At 38.0% G+C, this 18,962-nt stretch overlaps 3 protein-coding genes and 1 pseudogene across 3 annotated transcripts; 3 read left to right on the forward strand and 1 right to left on the reverse strand.

Annotated features, from left to right (window-relative positions):
- Nucleotides 1–3,186: 3,186 nt before the first annotated feature.
- LOC125211930 (xyloglucan galactosyltransferase XLT2 pseudogene) lies at nucleotides 3,187–4,959 on the reverse strand (annotated as a pseudogene).
- Nucleotides 4,960–9,573: 4,614 nt separating this feature from the next.
- LOC148930275 (uncharacterized) lies at nucleotides 9,574–10,389 on the forward strand. Its single transcript, XM_089066407.1, has one exon. It carries the CDS (start codon nucleotides 9,574–9,576, stop codon nucleotides 10,387–10,389), a length of 816 nt encoding a protein of 271 aa, XP_088922533.1.
- A 174-nt stretch (nucleotides 10,390–10,563) lies between these two features.
- LOC148930276 (uncharacterized) lies at nucleotides 10,564–12,036 on the forward strand. Its single transcript, XM_089066408.1, has one exon. It carries the CDS (start codon nucleotides 10,564–10,566, stop codon nucleotides 12,034–12,036), a length of 1,473 nt encoding a protein of 490 aa, XP_088922534.1.
- A 4,630-nt stretch (nucleotides 12,037–16,666) lies between these two features.
- On the forward strand, nucleotides 16,667–18,289 carry LOC148930277 (uncharacterized). The gene is made up of 2 exons (XM_089066826.1): nucleotides 16,667–16,775; nucleotides 17,787–18,289. The coding sequence occupies exons 1-2, from the start codon at nucleotides 16,683–16,685 to the stop codon at nucleotides 18,201–18,203; spliced, it is 510 nt and encodes a 169-aa protein (XP_088922952.1). The 5' UTR covers nucleotides 16,667–16,682; the 3' UTR covers nucleotides 18,204–18,289.
- Nucleotides 18,290–18,962: the final 673 nt, after the last annotated feature.

An 18,962-nucleotide genomic window follows, 5' to 3' on the forward strand; every position in this document is an offset into this window, starting at 1 on the left:
TTTCTTTAAGTTTTTATTGTTTGAAATGTTATAGCTGAACCTTGATAACAAAATCATACTTTATGTTTCTAACTAATCTATGTAATACCTATATTATTTTCTTCTTTTTACTTATATAAAATATTAGAGTTTTAAGCTCCATTCAGTATATCATTAAATAAATTAATAATAATAATAATAATAATAATAATAATAATAATAATTAACTTTATAGTTTTTATTTTAAGAATTTTTTAATTTTTATTATACTACTTCTTTCCTTTCCAAAATTTTAATTTATTTAAATTTTTTATTCTTAGAACATTGCAATCGAACTTCGATCAAATAAATAATTACAAGGCATTTTCTCTTTTGCTTTATAAATAATTGAGTTATTAGCTCAATTCACTATATCATGAAATAAAATTAAGAAAATATGTATAATATATTAATACTAATTGGGTGTAGGTTTTTTTATATCATATTTGCTATTCTAAATTATTCAATTTTGAAAATTTAATTTATTCAAATTTTTAATTTTTGGAAAATTATTGTCGAACCTTAGTCAAAATAAATATAATACTAATTGAATTTATTGTTTTAATTTTAAGTATTTTATAATATTAGTACTCTAGTTTGATTTTTGAGTATTTATTTTTATGTTATTCCTATGTAAAATATATAATATACTAATTTCAACATTAGTTTTATTAGTCTTTATTATAGAAATTAGATCACCCCCTAATGATCATGCTAATTGATTTTATCCAAAAATAGCGTTTGATTATATTTGTCCACATATAAAATATAATTATGACATACAGACATAAGTGTATTATGGCATGAAGACACTATGTCTCTAAATCACTCTTTTGTATTTATGACATTGAGCTATCCAATAATTTAATCTCCGCCTTTAAATCAGCCGCGACGCGCGTCGCCCTTCCATCTTTTACATTTTATTATTGTTGCATCGAAGATTGAGAATTAATTTATAGTTAAAATCTAGTTAACTAATTGCGTTTTTTGCATATCGTGACAACCACTGAATTCTAATCACATGATCGGTCCACATTAAAATTTAAATTATGCTTGGTAATTGTGATAATTAATGTGACCCTTCTATCATTACGTTTACTAGATACCATTCCACGTTTTCACCCCTTGAACATTTAATACAGAGAAAACGTCTTTTTTATTCCACAAATTTTGTAAACTAATTTTAGATTCGTGAACTTTGAAAATATCATTTGAGATCCGTCAACTATGAGTTAATATCAATCAATGTACTCTTTTTACTATTTCCAAATTTTTTCGGACGAAAATATCCTCAATACCTTAAAAATGAATGCCACCGTCAATAGACGATACTTGAATATTTTCATAGTTCACGTACCGAAAATGAGAGTTTGGCAAAGTTCGTGGATAAAGTATCTGCTATTAGTAATTAACTTTTTTCACAGCGAAGTTAGTTAATCCTTATTCCGGATCTATACTGATCCCACGATCAAAATGAAAGTGGACTATTTTTAAGGGAAAAAAATAATGTGTTCTTATTCTGCATCTATAATACATATGATCTCTCTCAAAAAGTGTACTTCATATGTATTCATTATTTGTAGGTAACTATACATCCCAATGCTGATGTTCAGAGAACTATATCCAAGATATAGAATCAATTCCTTGGTACTAATATTACTCCTCTTTCATATATATTTCCTAAGTTCCATTCTCTACTCTCATCAGCCCACAATATGCGGCGCCGGCCTCGTCTACGTCTACGCCCTCCCGCCCACCTTCAACGACGACCTCCTCCTCCACTGCCACTATTACGAACCATGGAGCTCCGCTGCAAAGAGCCCTCCAACGGCAGCCTCGCGCCCCAGCTCACTCCGTCGTGGTACGGGACCTACATGTTCGGCGCCGAGGTCATGTACCACGCGAGGATCACGAAGCACGAGTGCCGCACCACGGAGCCCCAATCCGCTACGGCCTTCTACATACCGTTCTACGCTGCGGTCGCACTGGGGAAGTACTTGTCCACTAATTACACCGCTAGAGATCGCGATCGCCCGTTCGAGGAGCTGCTGACGTGGCTCCAGGATCAGCCTACGTGGAAGAGATCCGACGGCTCGGATCACTTCCTCCTCCTGGGGAGGCCAACGTGGGACTTTCAGCGGCTGACAGACGGCGGGTGGGGGACCAGCTTCCTCCACATGCCGTTGATGAAACAGATCGTGCGGCTCACGATTGAGCGGGCCCCGTGGGATCATTGTTCCTTACCCCACCGGATTCCACCCCAGGTCAAAACAGATCGTGCGGCTCACAATTTTACTACTACTAATATAAATTTACTACTACTAATAATAAATTATTACTATTATTATAACGGTTATTTTGATAATATAATTAATATATACACACACACAATCATTGCAAATATTTTTTATATTCATTATTATTATTTGGGTATTTACATAAAATACTAATAGTATTATAGTATTATACTTTATATGTAATTTTTTTTAATGTTTTAACTATTATAAATTATTTAACTAAAGAAATCAAGACTTCTATGTTATACATCCTCGTTCATGAAAAGTATGAACATTTAGTTTGACACAAATTTTAATATATAATTGGTAATAGAAATAGCGATAAAGGGTAGTGTAAACAATGTTAGGAGAGAGTAAGCTTCATATGATTAAAATGATGTGTAGGGGTAATATGTTATTTAACTATTTAAATAATTAGAAAATTCATAATTTTTGGAGACGGACTAATAAGAAAATAATTCAAACTTTTTAGGAAGGGAGTAGAAAAATTATGTAAATACATGATAATATTTAAACATATGCAGTGATATATTTTGAAAAATATAATGCATATTTTCACATTATATTTTTATATAAATTGAAACTAAAAAATAGTATTCTCTCCGTCTCGAAAGAGTATGCACTATTTTCTTTTTTCGTCCGCCCCGAAAGAGTATAAACTTTCAATTTTGGAAACTCTCCTCTCTAATGAGGTGGGACTCATTCTCCACTAACAATACTTAAAAACATTCTTTATCTATCTCTCTCTTACTTTACCAATAATGCATTAAAACCCGTATCGAACCCAAAATTCATATTTTTTGGGGACGGAGGGAGTAATGTATAGTATAATGATCCAAAAACATAAAAGCTGAAGCTAGCAATATCAAACTGAATGAAAAAATTTTGGAAACAAAAGTACTATATAAAATACACATGTGATGTTTGGTTGTACATGTCAAAAACATGTACATGTCAAAAACATACCGCCTCATAGCCACGCAACACAAGTATTTTCCTTTTTGTGACGTTATCTCGTTCCGAAAATCTCATCAGAGTATTTTCCTTCTTGTGGTTCGGGACTTCATCAACTGTCTAATAAACCAAAAGCTGTATTTTGAACAAGTAGTACACTGGACAGACAACTGCTAAACCTCATAGAAAAGGAGAGCATATACATATAATTAACAACAACAATCAATTAATAGATTACTAATAATCTCCTTCCAATCACAATTCTCTCTCCTTCCTAATCCTCTGCAAAACCCCTTCAATAGCAATATCAAAAGCATCCTCAAAATCTGTTGATCCACCACTCTGAATCCCATATATAATCCTAGGAATTGTCTCAATCACTTTCTCCCTCTTCCTCCTAATCTCCTCCTTGCTAAACCCCTTCAAAACATGCTCAATCACAGAGGTCTTATTCATCACCTCCTCATGGTTTATATAAACCGAGTAGCTCTCCGGTTCGCCCGGCAAGAACCACGGATACTGCTCGTAAGCGGTCTGGTTCCAGAAGATAACCGGCACCGAACCGGCTATCATGCAGTCGAAAACCGACCGCCTCGTGAAGCTATCCCCCTTCGGCTGCAGGCAGAATTCCGACGCCAGGAGAGATTCCATTATCACCGACGAGTCCGCCGAGCATTTCGTCGCCGCGCAGTCCACCGCGCGGCACGACGGCGAGTTCGAGCAGTAGGTTAGAAGAGTCCCCCGGAAATCGCGGCGGATCGGCTCACGCGCCGCGCCGATGAACGTGTAGAGGCTGCCGCGCTTCTGTTTTCGCACGAATTGTTGCCAATTCTGGAGGATTTCTCTGGATTCGGGGTGGAATCCGGTGGGGTAAGGCACGCCGACGTCGCGATCGTCGAAGTCGGCCTTCTCGATGATGAATCGGGTGACCCGCTGCATCTCGGGCATGTTGAGGAATGTGGAGCCCCAGATTTGGGCAGGGTCGGCTAAGCGGCGGAAATCCCATGTGATTCGGGCTAGCGAAATGAAATGATCAGAGCCGTTGGATTTCTTCCAATGCTCGTGCTGATCGAGCCACGTCAGCAGCATCTTGCAATCGCGGTCGCGTTTGGCGGTGTCGTTCTTCCAGAGGTGCTTCCCCACCGCGAGTCCACCGTAGAACGGGATGTAGAACGCCGTAGCGGATTCCGCCTCCAGGGTTCTGCATTTGTGCGTCAGAATCCGTTTGTGGAAGATCAGCTCCAGGGCGAATTGGTTCGTGCGGAACCAGGATTTGTAGAGATTCTCCGGCAGGAGGCGGCGGAGCTCGGCGGCGCGGCCGCCGAAGCCGGCGTTGGCGGCGATGCCGCACTGCCAGTTCCAGTTGTCGAGGTCGGTGCAGCTGTGGAGTAAGAGGTGGTGGTTGAACATTAAGGGGAGATCGTAGACGTAGACGGTGCCGGAGGGGCATTCGTCGGCGGCGGGGCGGCGGGGGAGGCAGGGCGGCGCAATGCGGACGGCGGAGATGATGAAGAGAGGGATCGAGATGGAGGCGAGTGAGATCCATAGATAAGGGTGGGCGAAGAGGAAATTGAGGGGTTTCGACGGTTTCTGCCGGGACTGGAGCTCCGGCGAGTATGCGTGGTGCATAATTAGTGTTTGAAGGTTTTGGCTATTGGAGAAGAATGTGAAGAAATAAAGAAATTTATTATTGATGAAATAATTGAACTGGACGCGTTACATTTTTAGAGCAGCAGACTAATCAATAGTGTAGCACTAGGACTACCCAAACACAATCTTTGCCATGTTACTAGAGTAACCACCTTTTGCCACATCACTAGGACTAATCACAGTCTAGTAATAGCCTAACACTAGCCGATAGCGTCAGGACAATAGTGGACGAGCGATCGGCTAACGCTGACGCATCGCGGATGACCGCTCGTCCTTGCTGTTCGTCAGTCGTGCTTTCGCCGCATGCAATAGCGGACGAATGCGATGCCCTAGCGACCGGCTAGGGCGTCGCGTTCGTCCGGTATTGCGGTTGCTCGAGAAAATGATTTAATTTAATGTGAGTGTTTTCGGAAATATCGTTGAGACATTCATTGACCGTGACATTCATTTTACGAGTATCCATATCTTAAAAATATTTTAAAATTCTTTAATTATAAAAAGTTGAAAAAGAAACTTTTCTTGCGTGTCACAAAATTAAGTGATAATATTAAAGCTCAAATTATATTTTAAAAAATTATCAAAAATATATAGTAAAGATATTTATAAAAAGAATATGAGTTTGTTATAAGTTCATTAAAAATATATACCATTCAAGGTATTGAATTTTCGTCCAGAAAAACTTGAAAGTAGTAAAAAAATACTTCGATTGATATTAACTTATAGTTGACGGACCTCAAATGATATTTTCTAAGTTCACAGATCTAAAATGAGAGTCCGACAAAGTTTCGTGAAGAAAGATGTTCCCTCTTTAATACTCCTTCTGTCCCATTAGAAATGAAACGTTTTCCATTTTTGGTTGTCCCATTAAAAATGAAACGTTTCTTAAAATAGAAATAACTTTATCTCTACTTTTCCCTCTCTCTTACTTACTCTCTCTTCTTTAACTCACAAAATAACACTATATAAAATCTTGTGTCGAAAAACAAACGTTTCATATTTATTGGGATGGAGGGAGTATATTATCTGCTAGTTAAAACTTATTCCGGATCTATAATGATACCCACGATCAAAATGAAAGTGGACTATTTTTAAGTGAAAAAAAAATGTGTTCTTATTCAGCACCTATAATACACATGATTAACCCCTTAATTTCATTTTATTCATAATACTCTCCTTTCTCTCCAAAAGTGTAATTCATTACTCCTCTTTCATATATATTTCCTAAGTTCCATTCTACTCTCATCAGCCCACAATCTGCAGCGGCGGCCTCGTCTACGTCTACGGCCTCCCGCCCGCCTTCAATGATGACCTCCTCCTCCACTGCCACTATTATGAACCATGGAGCTCTCGCTGCACAGAGCCCTCCAACGGCGGCATCGGCCCCCAGCTCACTGCCATCCCCTCTCCGTCGTGGTACATGACCCACATGTTCGCCGCCGAGGTCATGTACCACGCGAGGATCATGAAGCACGAGTGCCGCACCACGGAGCCCCAATCTGCTACGGCCTTCTACATACCCTTCTACGCTGGGTCGCACTGGGGAAATACTTGTCCACTACTTACACCGCTAGAGATCGCGATCGCAAAGAAATATGACATCTTTTGTGGGACAAACTAAAAAGGATAGTGTGACATCTATTATGGGACGAAGGGAGATTAATTTTATTTGTACTCCCTCTCGTCTTGTTTCTCAAATTTTATTTTTCGATTTCTCTTTTACATTTCATTCTTTTATGATGTCGTACACCAAAAATAGTCTTATGGGTGGATGTCTCATGTTTCAATGAAAAATTGATAAAGTGTGAAAGATAAAAGAGAATGTTAATAGAATAGTGTTAATAATTTTAGAGACGTACGATTGTTTGTGGACACCGAAAACAGAAAAATGGGAGTAAGAGTGAGCTAATATAAATTTCCGATTGTTTGTTTGTGCTTCATTTTGCCTTAAATACTCTCCCCAACCATAGGACAGTACGTGAGTGGCACGTCTTCCAAGAAGTGAGTCTCTTCTCAATCGCAATTGGAGTTACCTTCTTTTATCGCTTAAGCTCACAGATTGGCCAACTTCGTGGCTTGGGTATCTGAAACAAATTGATCCACCTTTCACACCTCGCGTTTACGTTTTCTTACTCTTTCTCCTCAACTCCTTTTTTCTTTATGCTCCCGCTCGTGAAATCGAAAACCACCATCTAACACATCAATAATACCGGTGGTGGATACAGGGAGGGACAAGAGGGTGCAGTTGCCCCTGCCCGACGACTAGTTACCATAGACCCTGACATATATTTTCTATGGTCGTCCCCCCCCCCCCCCCCCCCCCACCCCCAATTTGCTACTAATTTCACTTCGAGGATGAAGCGCATGGCAATTCCGCCCTCTCCATTTCTCAATCCTGGATCCGGCATCTTTGCAAATAATATCCATTCAAATCATAATAAATGGTCGAAACACATGCATGACATTGATCAACCTATCAAAATTAAATTTTGATTCATTTGTCCACCACTTTTTAGTATTACTATATCCTTTAATTTTGTGATTTCGTAACTTCAACTGTCTAACAAATTACGTACAATATATAGTGTCCTAACTAAATGACCACCGAAAATCAATTGCTGATACTTTTTAATAATATGCATTAAATTTGTTATAAATATTTAACTAAAAATTAAGCATATCGTGTTTTACAACCTAAGTGCAACACTGAACATGCTTAAATAAATCCTCCTTCAAGTGGAAATTAAAATATATCAATGCTGTTGTTTGCATAAAAGAAATTGATAATTGGAGAATTAAAAAAAAAGAAAAGAAAAGAAGGTTTTTTCAAAGTACGTGATTGAATTTACGCTGTTATTTCTGTAATTCCTCAAATCCATATAGTATTTGAAACCGAGGTGGTAGGCCAATCGAAATTTTCAAAATTTTGACTATATATAGGTGTATCGTAGTAGTAAGTAAAAATAGAATATAGCTAGTGTGTGCTATGGTGCACATGAAATGTAGTACCGGCGGTATGTAATTTTCAGTGTGGCTAGCCAGCTAGGTGTGTACAAGGATGCTGCTCCGGTTCTTGAACCCCGGCCAGGTCCATGGCGTTCGCAACCGTTCTTCTAGTGGTTCTGTATTTCCGGCACGGCAAGGATGAATCAGATGCTCATTGAATCTGAGAATAATGTAACGAACACGGCAATTATATACTCATGAAAAGATATAATCATCCTTGAATTTATTGAACTAGCTACTTCTGTCAATTAAACTAAACGTTCTATCTTTAAATGCATATTAGAACCCAAGTTTTGAACTAAACAAGTAGAAAAGGCTAGCAAAGGTGATGTAGGACGAGAGGTGACTTAGCAGAGGACGGACGAGAACTAGGCCTCGTTTAAAGGAGAGAGATATATCAGAGTTTTAAAAGATGAAATAATGAATCAATATTGCATTTGGCAAGAATACAATAGTTGTATTAGGTTTCAACATTGTTTTGCATCACAAAAAAAGCAGAATGTCATTAAATAAAAACTAACGGAACAGTTAGTGTAGGACCAACTGTGATCCGACACTACAAAAAAGCGCGCATTTACCTAGCACTTATTTTCGAGCACCAATATGTGCTCGGAATTTACCTAGCATTTTCCGAGCACTTTCTGATAGTGCTCGGAATGTTGAAGAAATTATGCACCCTGCGACCACATTTCGAGCATGGTCAACGTACTAGGAATGACTATTGCAACTTACGAGCACAAATTAACTTTGCTCGGATAAATTCCTAGCACAATGACTATGCTCGGAAAAATTTTCTAGCACAATGACTATGCTCGTAGAATTGCTAGCATAATGACCATGCTCGGCAAAAAATGCCTAGCACTATCAATGTGCTCGGAACATTCCTAGCACAATGACTGTGCTCGAAACATTCCTAGCACAAATTGATTGTGCTCGGAATATTTTCTAGCACTTGCAAGGTGCTCGGAATTAGGATATTATTTCCACACAGATCTGGATCTAACTCCTATCATTTAACTTCTTCCATTTTCTCTCCAACTCGATTTCTTCAATCTTTTCCTACATTGTTTCAATCTTACCTTGTTATTTCTTCAAACCAAAGTTGTCTCTTTGCCCGTTGCCACCTTGCCTCGTTATCTTTTATCTAAAGGTATAATTTATATTTTTTAGTTATTCTCTCTAACTTCATGTTAAATAATTAGAATATTATTATATCTGTTTTAATTTATATTAATTTTATGCTATAGGGATAGTAAAATGGATAGGTTACTTTAATTTATTTTTGAATTTAGTGACTAATATATAGTGGACTTACCCATGAAAATGATTGATTAGCTAACTATTCTATATCAAACTTCTCTAGACAAGAAACTTGAAAATTTTAATAATTTGAAATAATATTTTTGTTCAAGTAATATTTTGATGATCAATATTATAATTTTTATTTGCTAATATTTTTTAAAACTCTTTGTAAATTTATTGAAAGTATCATTTTATTTGTTTTGATTTCATACTACAGGATAGTGAAATGGATAAAATTCTGGGACGACAGTGGATGTATGAGCGAAAGTATCCCACCGGAGAATTCAATTGTGATTTTATCGATGGGTTAGATGCGTTTATAAATTTTGCTGTGTCATTTCCCTCTAAAATGGATGGTTCAAAAATTAGATGTCCATGTGCAAAATGTGATAATAACAAATTTTTTTCTCCTGATACGGTGAAAGAGCACCTTGTGAGAAGGGGGTTTACCCCAGATTACTATGATTGGAGATTTCATTGCGATGTAGAAGCGTCGTCCAGTTCAACACTGGCTGAATCTATGCATTTCGATCCATCATCGGATCCATACCAGCATATGGTATACAATGCGTGGGGACAGACAGCCAGTCACGAGCCTCATCATTTCCAGGCGCAACATTCCGAACAATATGTCCTGCCTACTTACATGCCGGAATCACCCACTAACGAGTCGCAGCAGTTCTATAATTTATTAGAAGCGTCTCAGGCTGATTTGTGGGCGGGTTGTGATTATTCTGAGTTGTCAACAAATGCTCGACTGATGACTATGAAGTCTGAACATCGAATGTCTCAGCGAGCTATTGACGAATTGTGCCAATTTATGGAGGAACGCTTGCCGAAACCAAATCGTATGCCTAGTAGCTTTTATAAGTGCAAGAAACAAATGCAGACCTTAGATATGCCGGTTCTCAAGATAGATTGTTGCAAGAGAGGGTGCATGATCTACTGGAGGGAAGACGAGAACCGAACTGAATGCAAAGTTTGTGGTCAAGCCAGATTTAAGGGTAATGGCACAAGTCCACTTAAACGGATGTACTATTTCCCTTTAGGCCCAAGGTTGAGGCGTTTGTATGCATCCGAAATTACCGCTCAATCCATGCGATGGCATGCAGAGCACATCCAGACTCCAGGAGAGATGTCTCATCCGGCAGATTCTGTAGCCTAGAAAACCTTCGACAAGATACATCCTTTCTTTGCTTCTAAATCAAGAAATGTCAGGTTAGCACTTAGTACTGATGGATTTCAACCATTTGGTCAGACCGGTTCACAGTACTCATTATGGCCAGTGATTTTAACTCCATACAACTTGCCTCCATTGATGTGCATGAAAGATCCATACATGTTTCTCACAGTGATTGTGCCCGGTCCGAAGAATCCCAAGCAGAATATTGATGTGTTTCTACAACCCCTGATCGCAGAGCTCAACGATTTATGGACAGAAGGAATCCCTGCATATGATATATCAAGAAAACAGAACTTTCAGCTACGCGCAACGTTGATGTGGACTATCAGTGACTTCCCTGCGTATTCAATGTTGTCAGGGTGGAGCACATCTGGACACCGTACGTGTCCATATTGTATGGAGGACTCGCAAGCTTTCTCCTTGAAGCATGGACGGAAAACCACTTGGTTTGATTGCCACAGGAGGTTTCTCAACAGAAATCATCGATTCCGCAGAGACAGAAAGAACTTTAGAAAGAACATAATCGAGCATTCTGGTCCTCCTCCATTCTTAAATGGAGAACAAATACTTGATCATCTGGAACAATTTGAATTCAAGAGAGTATTTGATGAAGATGCGGAAATAAACTCTGAGTTGAGCAAGATTTTTGGGTGGAATAAACGAAGCATATTTTGGGATCTTCCGTATTGGAAAACAAATGTGATTCGCCACAATTTGGATGTCATGCACATAGAGAAGAATATTTTTGATAATATTTTCAATACCATTATGAATGTAGAAGGCAAGACAAAAGACAATGCTAATGCAAGAAGGGATTTGGAATTGCTTGGTATACGACCCGAGCTTTGGCCACGTGGCGGAAAATATCATAAGGCTGATTACACGCTTGACAAAGAAAGTATGGAATTATTGCTCAAGTGGCTACACAGTTTGAAATTTCCGGATGGTTATGTTTCCAATCTATCAAGGTGCATTGATATGAAGAAACATAAGTTGTTCGGCATGAAAAGCCACGACTGTCATGTGTTTATGCAACGATTATTACCAATCGGACTCCGTGAGTTACTTCCACACAGAGTATGGGAACCTTTGACCGAGTTGAGCAATTTCTTCAGAGATCTTACGGCTACGGTGATAAGGGAAATTGATATGACAAAGTATAATGAGTCGATTGCAGTTACTTTGTGCAAGCTTGAGATGATATTTCCCCCGTCTTTCTTTGACTCCATGGAGCATCTTCCAATCCACTTACCATATGAGGCGTTAATCGCAGGTCCGGTGCATTTTCGATGGATGTATCCATTTGAGCGGTACATGCGCAAGTTGAAGTTAAATGTCAAGAACAAAGCTGCAGTTGAAGCATCTATATGTAATGCCTATTTGACTGAGGAAGCATCACATTTCTGCACTTATTACTTCGAGTCACATGTCCGTTGCCGAGGTAGAGATGTTCCTCGTAATGATGATGGCGGAGGTTCTATCCACCCCAAAGATATGCTTCCAATTTTCACATATGATACGAGATGTGTTGGGAATGGACGAACACGATTCTTGTCAGAAGTGGAATACAAAGCGGCACAAACTTACATATTAGTTAATACTCAGGAAGCAAAGGAATTCGAGCTGTAAGTTTGATTTCCTCAATACTCATTTATTTAACTAACTAAATGTTATTTAACAATTGTTTTTTTTATAAAATAGTATGTTCATTGCACAATTGTGTGGGTGGCATCCGGGAATAACACCTCCTCAGATAGAGCAACAATTAGAAGATCATTATGCATCATGGTTCAAAGAATATGTAAGTTTTCTATATTTTTTCTTTGTACATTATTTGTCGAAAAATATACTTATTCACTAATTGTGTTTGGCAAACAGGGCCGTAATAACTTGCCTCGTGATAGTCATCTATACTATCTGTCGCAAGGACCATTAACTGAGGTTACAAGTTACAATGTTTGTTTTGTCAATGGATATAAATTTCACACAGATTCCTATGGAAAGAGTAAATCTACAGTCAATAGTGGGGTATGCATCAGAGGGTCGAATTACAGCTATGATGAGGATGACTTCTACGGCATTTTGAAAGAAATTGTGGAAGTGGAATATCGGGCATTACCAATAAAGAAAGTTGTATTGTTCAATTGTGTATGGTATAATCCGGCTCCAGCTCCACGCGGTGGTACAATTGTTCATCCAAAGTACAAAATTGTTGAAGTGGATATTCAGAAGGAGTACCCAAAATACGATCCCTTCGTCTTAGCCAAACAAGCATCACAAGTTTATTTTGAACCTTTTCCGAGCAAGAAAAGAGACAAGGCGAACTGGCGGGCAGTATTCAAAGTTCGAGCAAAGAAATTTTATGCTAGTTATGCCACCACAAAAGAGAACAATGAAGATGCTGCTTTTCAACAAGATGAAGTAGAAGTTCATGAAATTTCTGATGATGTTCAACTCATAGACCCTCCACGATGTGATCCCAGTGGTGCAATGATTTCAATTTTGAGAGAAATTGCCGACAATGATCAAGAAGAAGATGAAGAAGAAGATGAAGATGACAGAGACGAAGAAGATGAGGATGAGGAAGAAAATGAAGACATTGATGAAACGGTAAACAATGATTTAAGTGTAGAATGACTTAAGTGTTATTTACAAACTCGTTAGTCATAATTAATTCATTTATAACCAAATGTGGTAATAATTATTGACTAAAATTATGATTGACTAAATTATGTGATAATTATTGACTAAATTATTGTTTGACTAAATTATTGCTTAATTAGCGGATGAGATGGTGATCCTCATTTATTAATTAGGGCTACTAAACCAAAACACTTCACACTTACAGTGATCTCGCCGCTCTCTCTCACCGATCTCGCCGGTCTCGCCGACGCCGCTCTCTCTCACTGATCTCGCCGGTCTCGCCGCTCTCTCTCACCGATCTCGCCGCTCTCTCTCACCGATCTCGCCGGTCTCGCTGCTCTCCCTCACCGCTCGCACACATCTTCCATTCTCACACCTGCAGGTTAGTGAATTTGGCCGATTCCATGTTAAACTGTAATTATTGCTGTGGTTTTTGTGAATTTGGTCGATTCCGTGTGTGAAACTATAATTATTTGGTCGATTCCTTTCAAAGCATAGAGTTTCGATGTTGAAGCATAGAGTTCAATTTTATTCACGAGCTTGTTGTAATGTAGCTTCAATTGACTCATCACTCTTTGTAATTATTTGGTACTCTCTCTCTCCCCCTCGCTTTCAGTTGGATTTACGCTGTCTTCTCGCTGTTTGTGGCTATCAATCTGCGTTGGTTGTTGCGTTGGCATTGACTCGAGGTTCAATTTGAATGATTTTGCATCACTGAGAAACTAGTAGAAACCGCATCGGATTTCGTTTATTCTGTACTGCTACTTGCTGCGATTTGGTTGAATTTGGAGATTTGTGTTGTTGATTTGTTGTTTTATTGTGTTTATGTGTTTGTTTATGGATAATGAGCTGCATGCGTACTTCATTTTTGCAGATCTAGCTAGTTCATGCATGAGTTATGCATTTTGGTTAAACATAAGTGAATCTTCACTGGTGAACCTTTCTGCAATCAAAACTTGCTATTGCTGCTGAATGATGCCATCTTCTGCATGAATTTTTTTTCTGATTTTGACGCTAAGTTTGTGTCAAATCCTCCGTGCAATGAACATACTCTATTGGTATAGTTTATTGATCGATTCTCGGATTTTCTGTATCTTTATCTCTGCGGGTCTCCAAATTCTAGGTTAATTGGGAAATTGGGGAAAAACTAGTAATTCGGATGAAATGTTAGGTACATATTAGGTTTTAGTTTTCCTCTGATGCTTTTGGAGAGGGAATGAATTTACTTGATCTTGTAAATTTTACCATCATTTTTGCTGATAAATTAGTTTTTCTAACCTCATCAGTAAAGGGCTGGGTAATTAACGCATCTGCTAAACGAGATGGTTGCTAGTATTTAACACGATTGTGATTGACTAGTTAAGAGCTACTATGGGCTAGATATGGTTACTTAGAATTTAGAAATGATCATCGCCCAGCTCATGTAATATGGAATTCTCAGCTAATAAATTAGGCAGCCTGGCTTCTGTAAGTAATTTGTTGGTTATCTGTAAGCTAATTTCTTGAAATTCATCATTCTAGCTTGTTTTCTTTTCATGAATGTGGATTGTTTTGAGTTAATTTTTGTGATTTTGTCCCACTTGACTGAACTATTCTGGTTGGACGCATAGAATGCATATGGTGGAATGCATGGAGGTGCAGTTGGGGCTGTTGCTGAGAGGGTTGCCATTGCTTGTGCTAGCACAGTAGTTGGAGACGACAAAGATCTCTTCCTTGGAGAACTTGGCCTCTCATATCTCTCTGCTGCTCCACATAATGTGAGTTCTCAAGGATATAAACACGGATGCTAATTAAGTAAATTCTATACCGTCTCTGCAGAGATTTAAAATTTCTGCTGAAAATTAAAATATGATTTCTGCAAAGGATAAAAAATCAATTTTCATATTTGGTGTGCTCTTCATTATGGATTCTAGAGGGATTTTGTGATAATATTGTGGATTATAATGGCATTCATAGTGTTTTTGCTTTGATCTCTTTCTCAGTGTTTGTCTGTTTGATGTCTGTGTGATAATATTCTAGAGGGATTTTGTGATATATTTACTTTTCAGATTCTTGCTTTATGTGATGAAATTGCTCTACTGTTCATACCGTTGCCATTCCAAAGAGCTAACTGAGTTTCATTTTCTGATATCATTTCCCTTGACTGTTCATTTCTCCTTATATAATTCAGTTTTATGTCTTGTTTGCAGACAACAAAGAGCTAGGCCCATAATTATTGATCGTGGACTGGTATTAGAGATCCGGTGTTTTCAGATTATTCACTGGTATTCTGGAAATTTCTTAGACTTAATGTACTAATTTTCCCACTTCATATATATAAGCACAAGTCTAATAACTTACATAAATGTCAAAAAGCATAGTTATTTCTTCTGAAAGACAATGAGATACATGCTCCTTTCTGCATTGTCATCATGATTTTTTTGAAGCTTGATGTAATGTAGCTTCACTTGACACATCACTTTACTGTCTTTGTGAATTTTTTCTATGTTACATTTATTAGCTTGTGTGAAACTGTAGTTATTGCTGTGGTTTTTGTGAATTTGGTCGATTCCGTGTGGAAATGTAGTTATTGCTGTGGTTTTTGATCTATGTCATGAGGTATTGAGGTTGTGTGTTTTTGGTGGGATTTTGCTGCATTGTCTGATGTGTCAATTCCTTTTTCCAATATTACAATATTGTTTTTCTTTCTTCATGCCTACTGAAAAGTACTAATCACATGCTCCTTTCTGCCTTGTTTGTGGTAGTTATATAATTGTAGAAATGAGAGGGTCATCATTGGGACGCTCAACTACATACTCCGATGACTCACGGCCACTTGGTTCTTTAGAGTTGGTGGACGAGAATAGTGACGAGGAGTATTCAACCGCTGCTAACGTTGAAGTAGAAGGTAGAGATGCAGCCACTAAAAATGCTAAAAAGTCAAAAAAAGATGGATATAAGAGGGACGCAAGAGGCCGGATATATGTACAACTTAGGGATGGAACGTACGTGCTCATTTAATTTTATGCATTCATTATATTATTTTTTAAGTTACTAATTGTATATTAATATACAGATTGCGTCCGACTGGTGTAGTAGCCAACATATGCAATAAGGCTTTCAAGCACATAGTTGATCCGGGAGGATACAGCCAGGCAAAGCTTTCGGAGGAATATATTAACCATTATTGGAAAGAATTTGAGGTCAAATTGTGCATTTTATATTTATAACTCAGTTATCATAAATTATTTAATACTTTATTATTTTGCAGAAAGATGCCAACTGGCGAAGCTTATGATCAAGTGGAATGCAAGAAAGCTTTTCACAGTCAGTGCAAAGCTAGGTACGGTGATTACATTGGTTATAAAAGAAAGACAATGAAGAAACCGGCCTATTTCACGGATGCCCAGTGGACGACATACACCGATGCCTGGCAGCTTCCTGAGAATATTAAGGTTTCTGAGAGGTGCTCGAGAAATCGTAGACAAGGGCGTGCGAAGGCCTTTGGAACACATTGTAATGGTTGTATTCCATTTGAAGAGACAGTTGAAATAATGGTAAAATTTATATTGTTCTAGTTTGATTTCTTTCCTTTTTTGATTATATTTTTAATCCTTTTTAAAGTTTTGCAGACAGAGGAAAATGACGGGATAATGCCTCCATTTGTAGATATCTTTGGTAGGACTCACACATTCAAAACAAAAGATTCACAAGGCCTGGTTTCTGAACGCGCAACACAGATTCGTGTAAGTTTAATCTTAATTTGACTAATTTGACAGTAAAAGATCAGATGATTCAGTAATGTGCATATGCTTGAAACCAGCCTACTTAGTGTATAAATGCAGGTTTTAGCTTCTCTTCCTTTTATATGCATGCTAGTGGTATTAATAACCTTAGATGGCCTCCATTCCATGGCAATGTTCTGCTTTCCTCATTGTTTTTCCAACTTTTTAGTGGATTGTTTTGGTTAGTTCATACCGTCAAAACCCCACTGCATTAGAAGATGTATGATCTCACAATTATCAAGCTACAAAGAGTAAAGAGTAAAAGTATATGATAGAGAAAGGGAAAGATATAATCAGTACATTCTGACTTGGATTAATTTCTTAGAACTACATGATAATAGGTATTCTGAGTTAGCATTTATCCTATTGTTTAGTAGTAGCTTTAGGGAAAGCATCCTTGAAAATGGCAGAATCATAAGACTTATTCATCGTGTGATTCTCATGCCAGAATCATAAGACTTATTCATGACACATAGAATTCTGCCTTGAATGTGGGTAATTCAGCAATCCAATATGGTTATGATTATATTAGGCTCTCTGGTAACTAATTCCTTTAGACGCTACAACCTCAGATTTGGTTATGATGTAGGACTCAGAAAATTACCTTGGACTTGTTATGACATAGAATTACCATTTGCGTAGCAAACACTAATACTGAAGATGATCTTGGACTTGGTTAGGATGTAGAATTACCATCTGCGTAGCAAACACGAATACTGAAGATTACCTTGGACTTGGTTATGCCGTAGAATTACCATTTGCGTAGCATCCTTGAATTATCTTGTCTTGTTGAACATTATACATAAGTGTACAGAATGTTTGTGGAACTTGCTGTGAAACTTGTCAGTTTGTTGTGAAACTGTTTTGCAGTGAAACTTGTCAGTTTGTTGTGAAACTTGTCAGTTTGTTGTGAAACTGTTTGTTTGCTCACCTGCTTATAGTAGTATCTAATTTGTGTTTGCTTGTTGGAAGGATGATGTTAGGACAAGGGCAGAAGAATTAAGAGCCGAAGGGGTTGAGAATCCGGATTTAGATGCCATTTTCTTGGAGCGTCATGGGAAGGTGAAGAAGAGAAAGCAGATTCCTGGGGCAGGAAGTGCAACAAAATTATACTTCCCATCAGCTACATCAGCATATGCATCTGTACGCTCGACCGACATCGATCCTAGCAAGATGGACGAGCTGATCGAGCAACGACTTGAAGAACGACTTAAAGAAGAGCGGGAGAAAATGCATGCCGAGATGAATGAGAGAGAGAGAAAAATTAAGGAAGCGAATGATATGAATATGGAAATGATGAAGGAGCAGATGAAAGAGCAGATGAAAGAAGAGATGAGGAGCTTGTTCAGTGAAAAATTGGTTAAATATAGATTTAGACTTGCATTTTGAATTGATCAACTTTGAGAATTTTGGTGAAATATAGATTTAGACTTGCATTTTGAATTGATCAACTTTGTGAAACAATTGAATTCTTGTAATCCATTGGGCTTTTCAATTAGTTTATTTTATTTCTAGTTTTGGTTTAATGTCATTTTAATTTCATTGAATTAACAATTAAAATGAAGCTGAAATAATAAAAAAAATATGAAAAAATAATGAAATTCGTGAATATGAATGAAATGTACAATTCTAGCACCAAATTGTGCTAGGAGTTTTGAAATGCAGTATTCCAAGCACCAAATTGTGCTAGGTTTTGTTTCTTGAATCACATTACTCCGAGCACTAAACTATGGTAGGATTCTGAGACGCATTATTCGAGCACACACTGGTGCTAGGAAGAGCATTATTCCGAGCACACATTGGTGCTAGGAGAGCATTATTTCGAGCACACACTGGTGCTAGGAAGAGCAGAGGAGTTGACCAAGTTTCCTAGCATGTTTCGAGTGCTCGGAAAAATTTGAGTTTTGCTCGGAGAGGCGCTCGGAAATAATTCCGAGCGAGCAAATTACTAGCACCCTATGTGCTCGAAAATGTGCTCGGAAACCTCTATTTTTCCTAGCACTTTGGGGTTATTCCTAGCACTTCGGTGCTAGGTAAACGCGCTTTTTTTTGTAGTGCGAGTTGAAATGTTTGGGATACAAAAAATCAAAAGATAAAGTCTAGGACCAAAATCATAAAATGGACATATGTTCAGGACCAATTTTGGCT

Source organism: Salvia hispanica, chromosome 3 (genome assembly GCF_029641045.1).
Source record: "Salvia hispanica isolate PSC_SH4W2 chromosome 3, Shi_PSC_v1, whole genome shotgun sequence".
Classification (NCBI taxonomy): Eukaryota; Viridiplantae; Streptophyta; class Magnoliopsida; order Lamiales; family Lamiaceae; genus Salvia; species Salvia hispanica.

What these genes read in the sequence shown, in the direction of transcription:
- LOC148930275 (XM_089066407.1), top strand. Translation starts at nt 9,574, where the DNA reads ATGGATGGTTCAAAAATTAGATGTCCATGTGCAAAATGTGATAATAAC.
- LOC148930276 (XM_089066408.1), top strand. Translation starts at nt 10,564, where the DNA reads ATGTTTCTCACAGTGATTGTGCCCGGTCCGAAGAATCCCAAGCAGAAT.
- LOC148930277 (XM_089066826.1), top strand. Translation starts at nt 16,683, where the DNA reads ATGCCTCCATTTGTAGATATCTTTGGTAGGACTCACACATTCAAAACA. An exon ending in AACGCGCAACACAGATTCGT is followed by an intron (nt 16,776 to 17,786) that starts GTAAGTTTAATC and finishes GCTTGTTGGAAG; the next exon opens with GATGATGTTAGGACAAGGGC.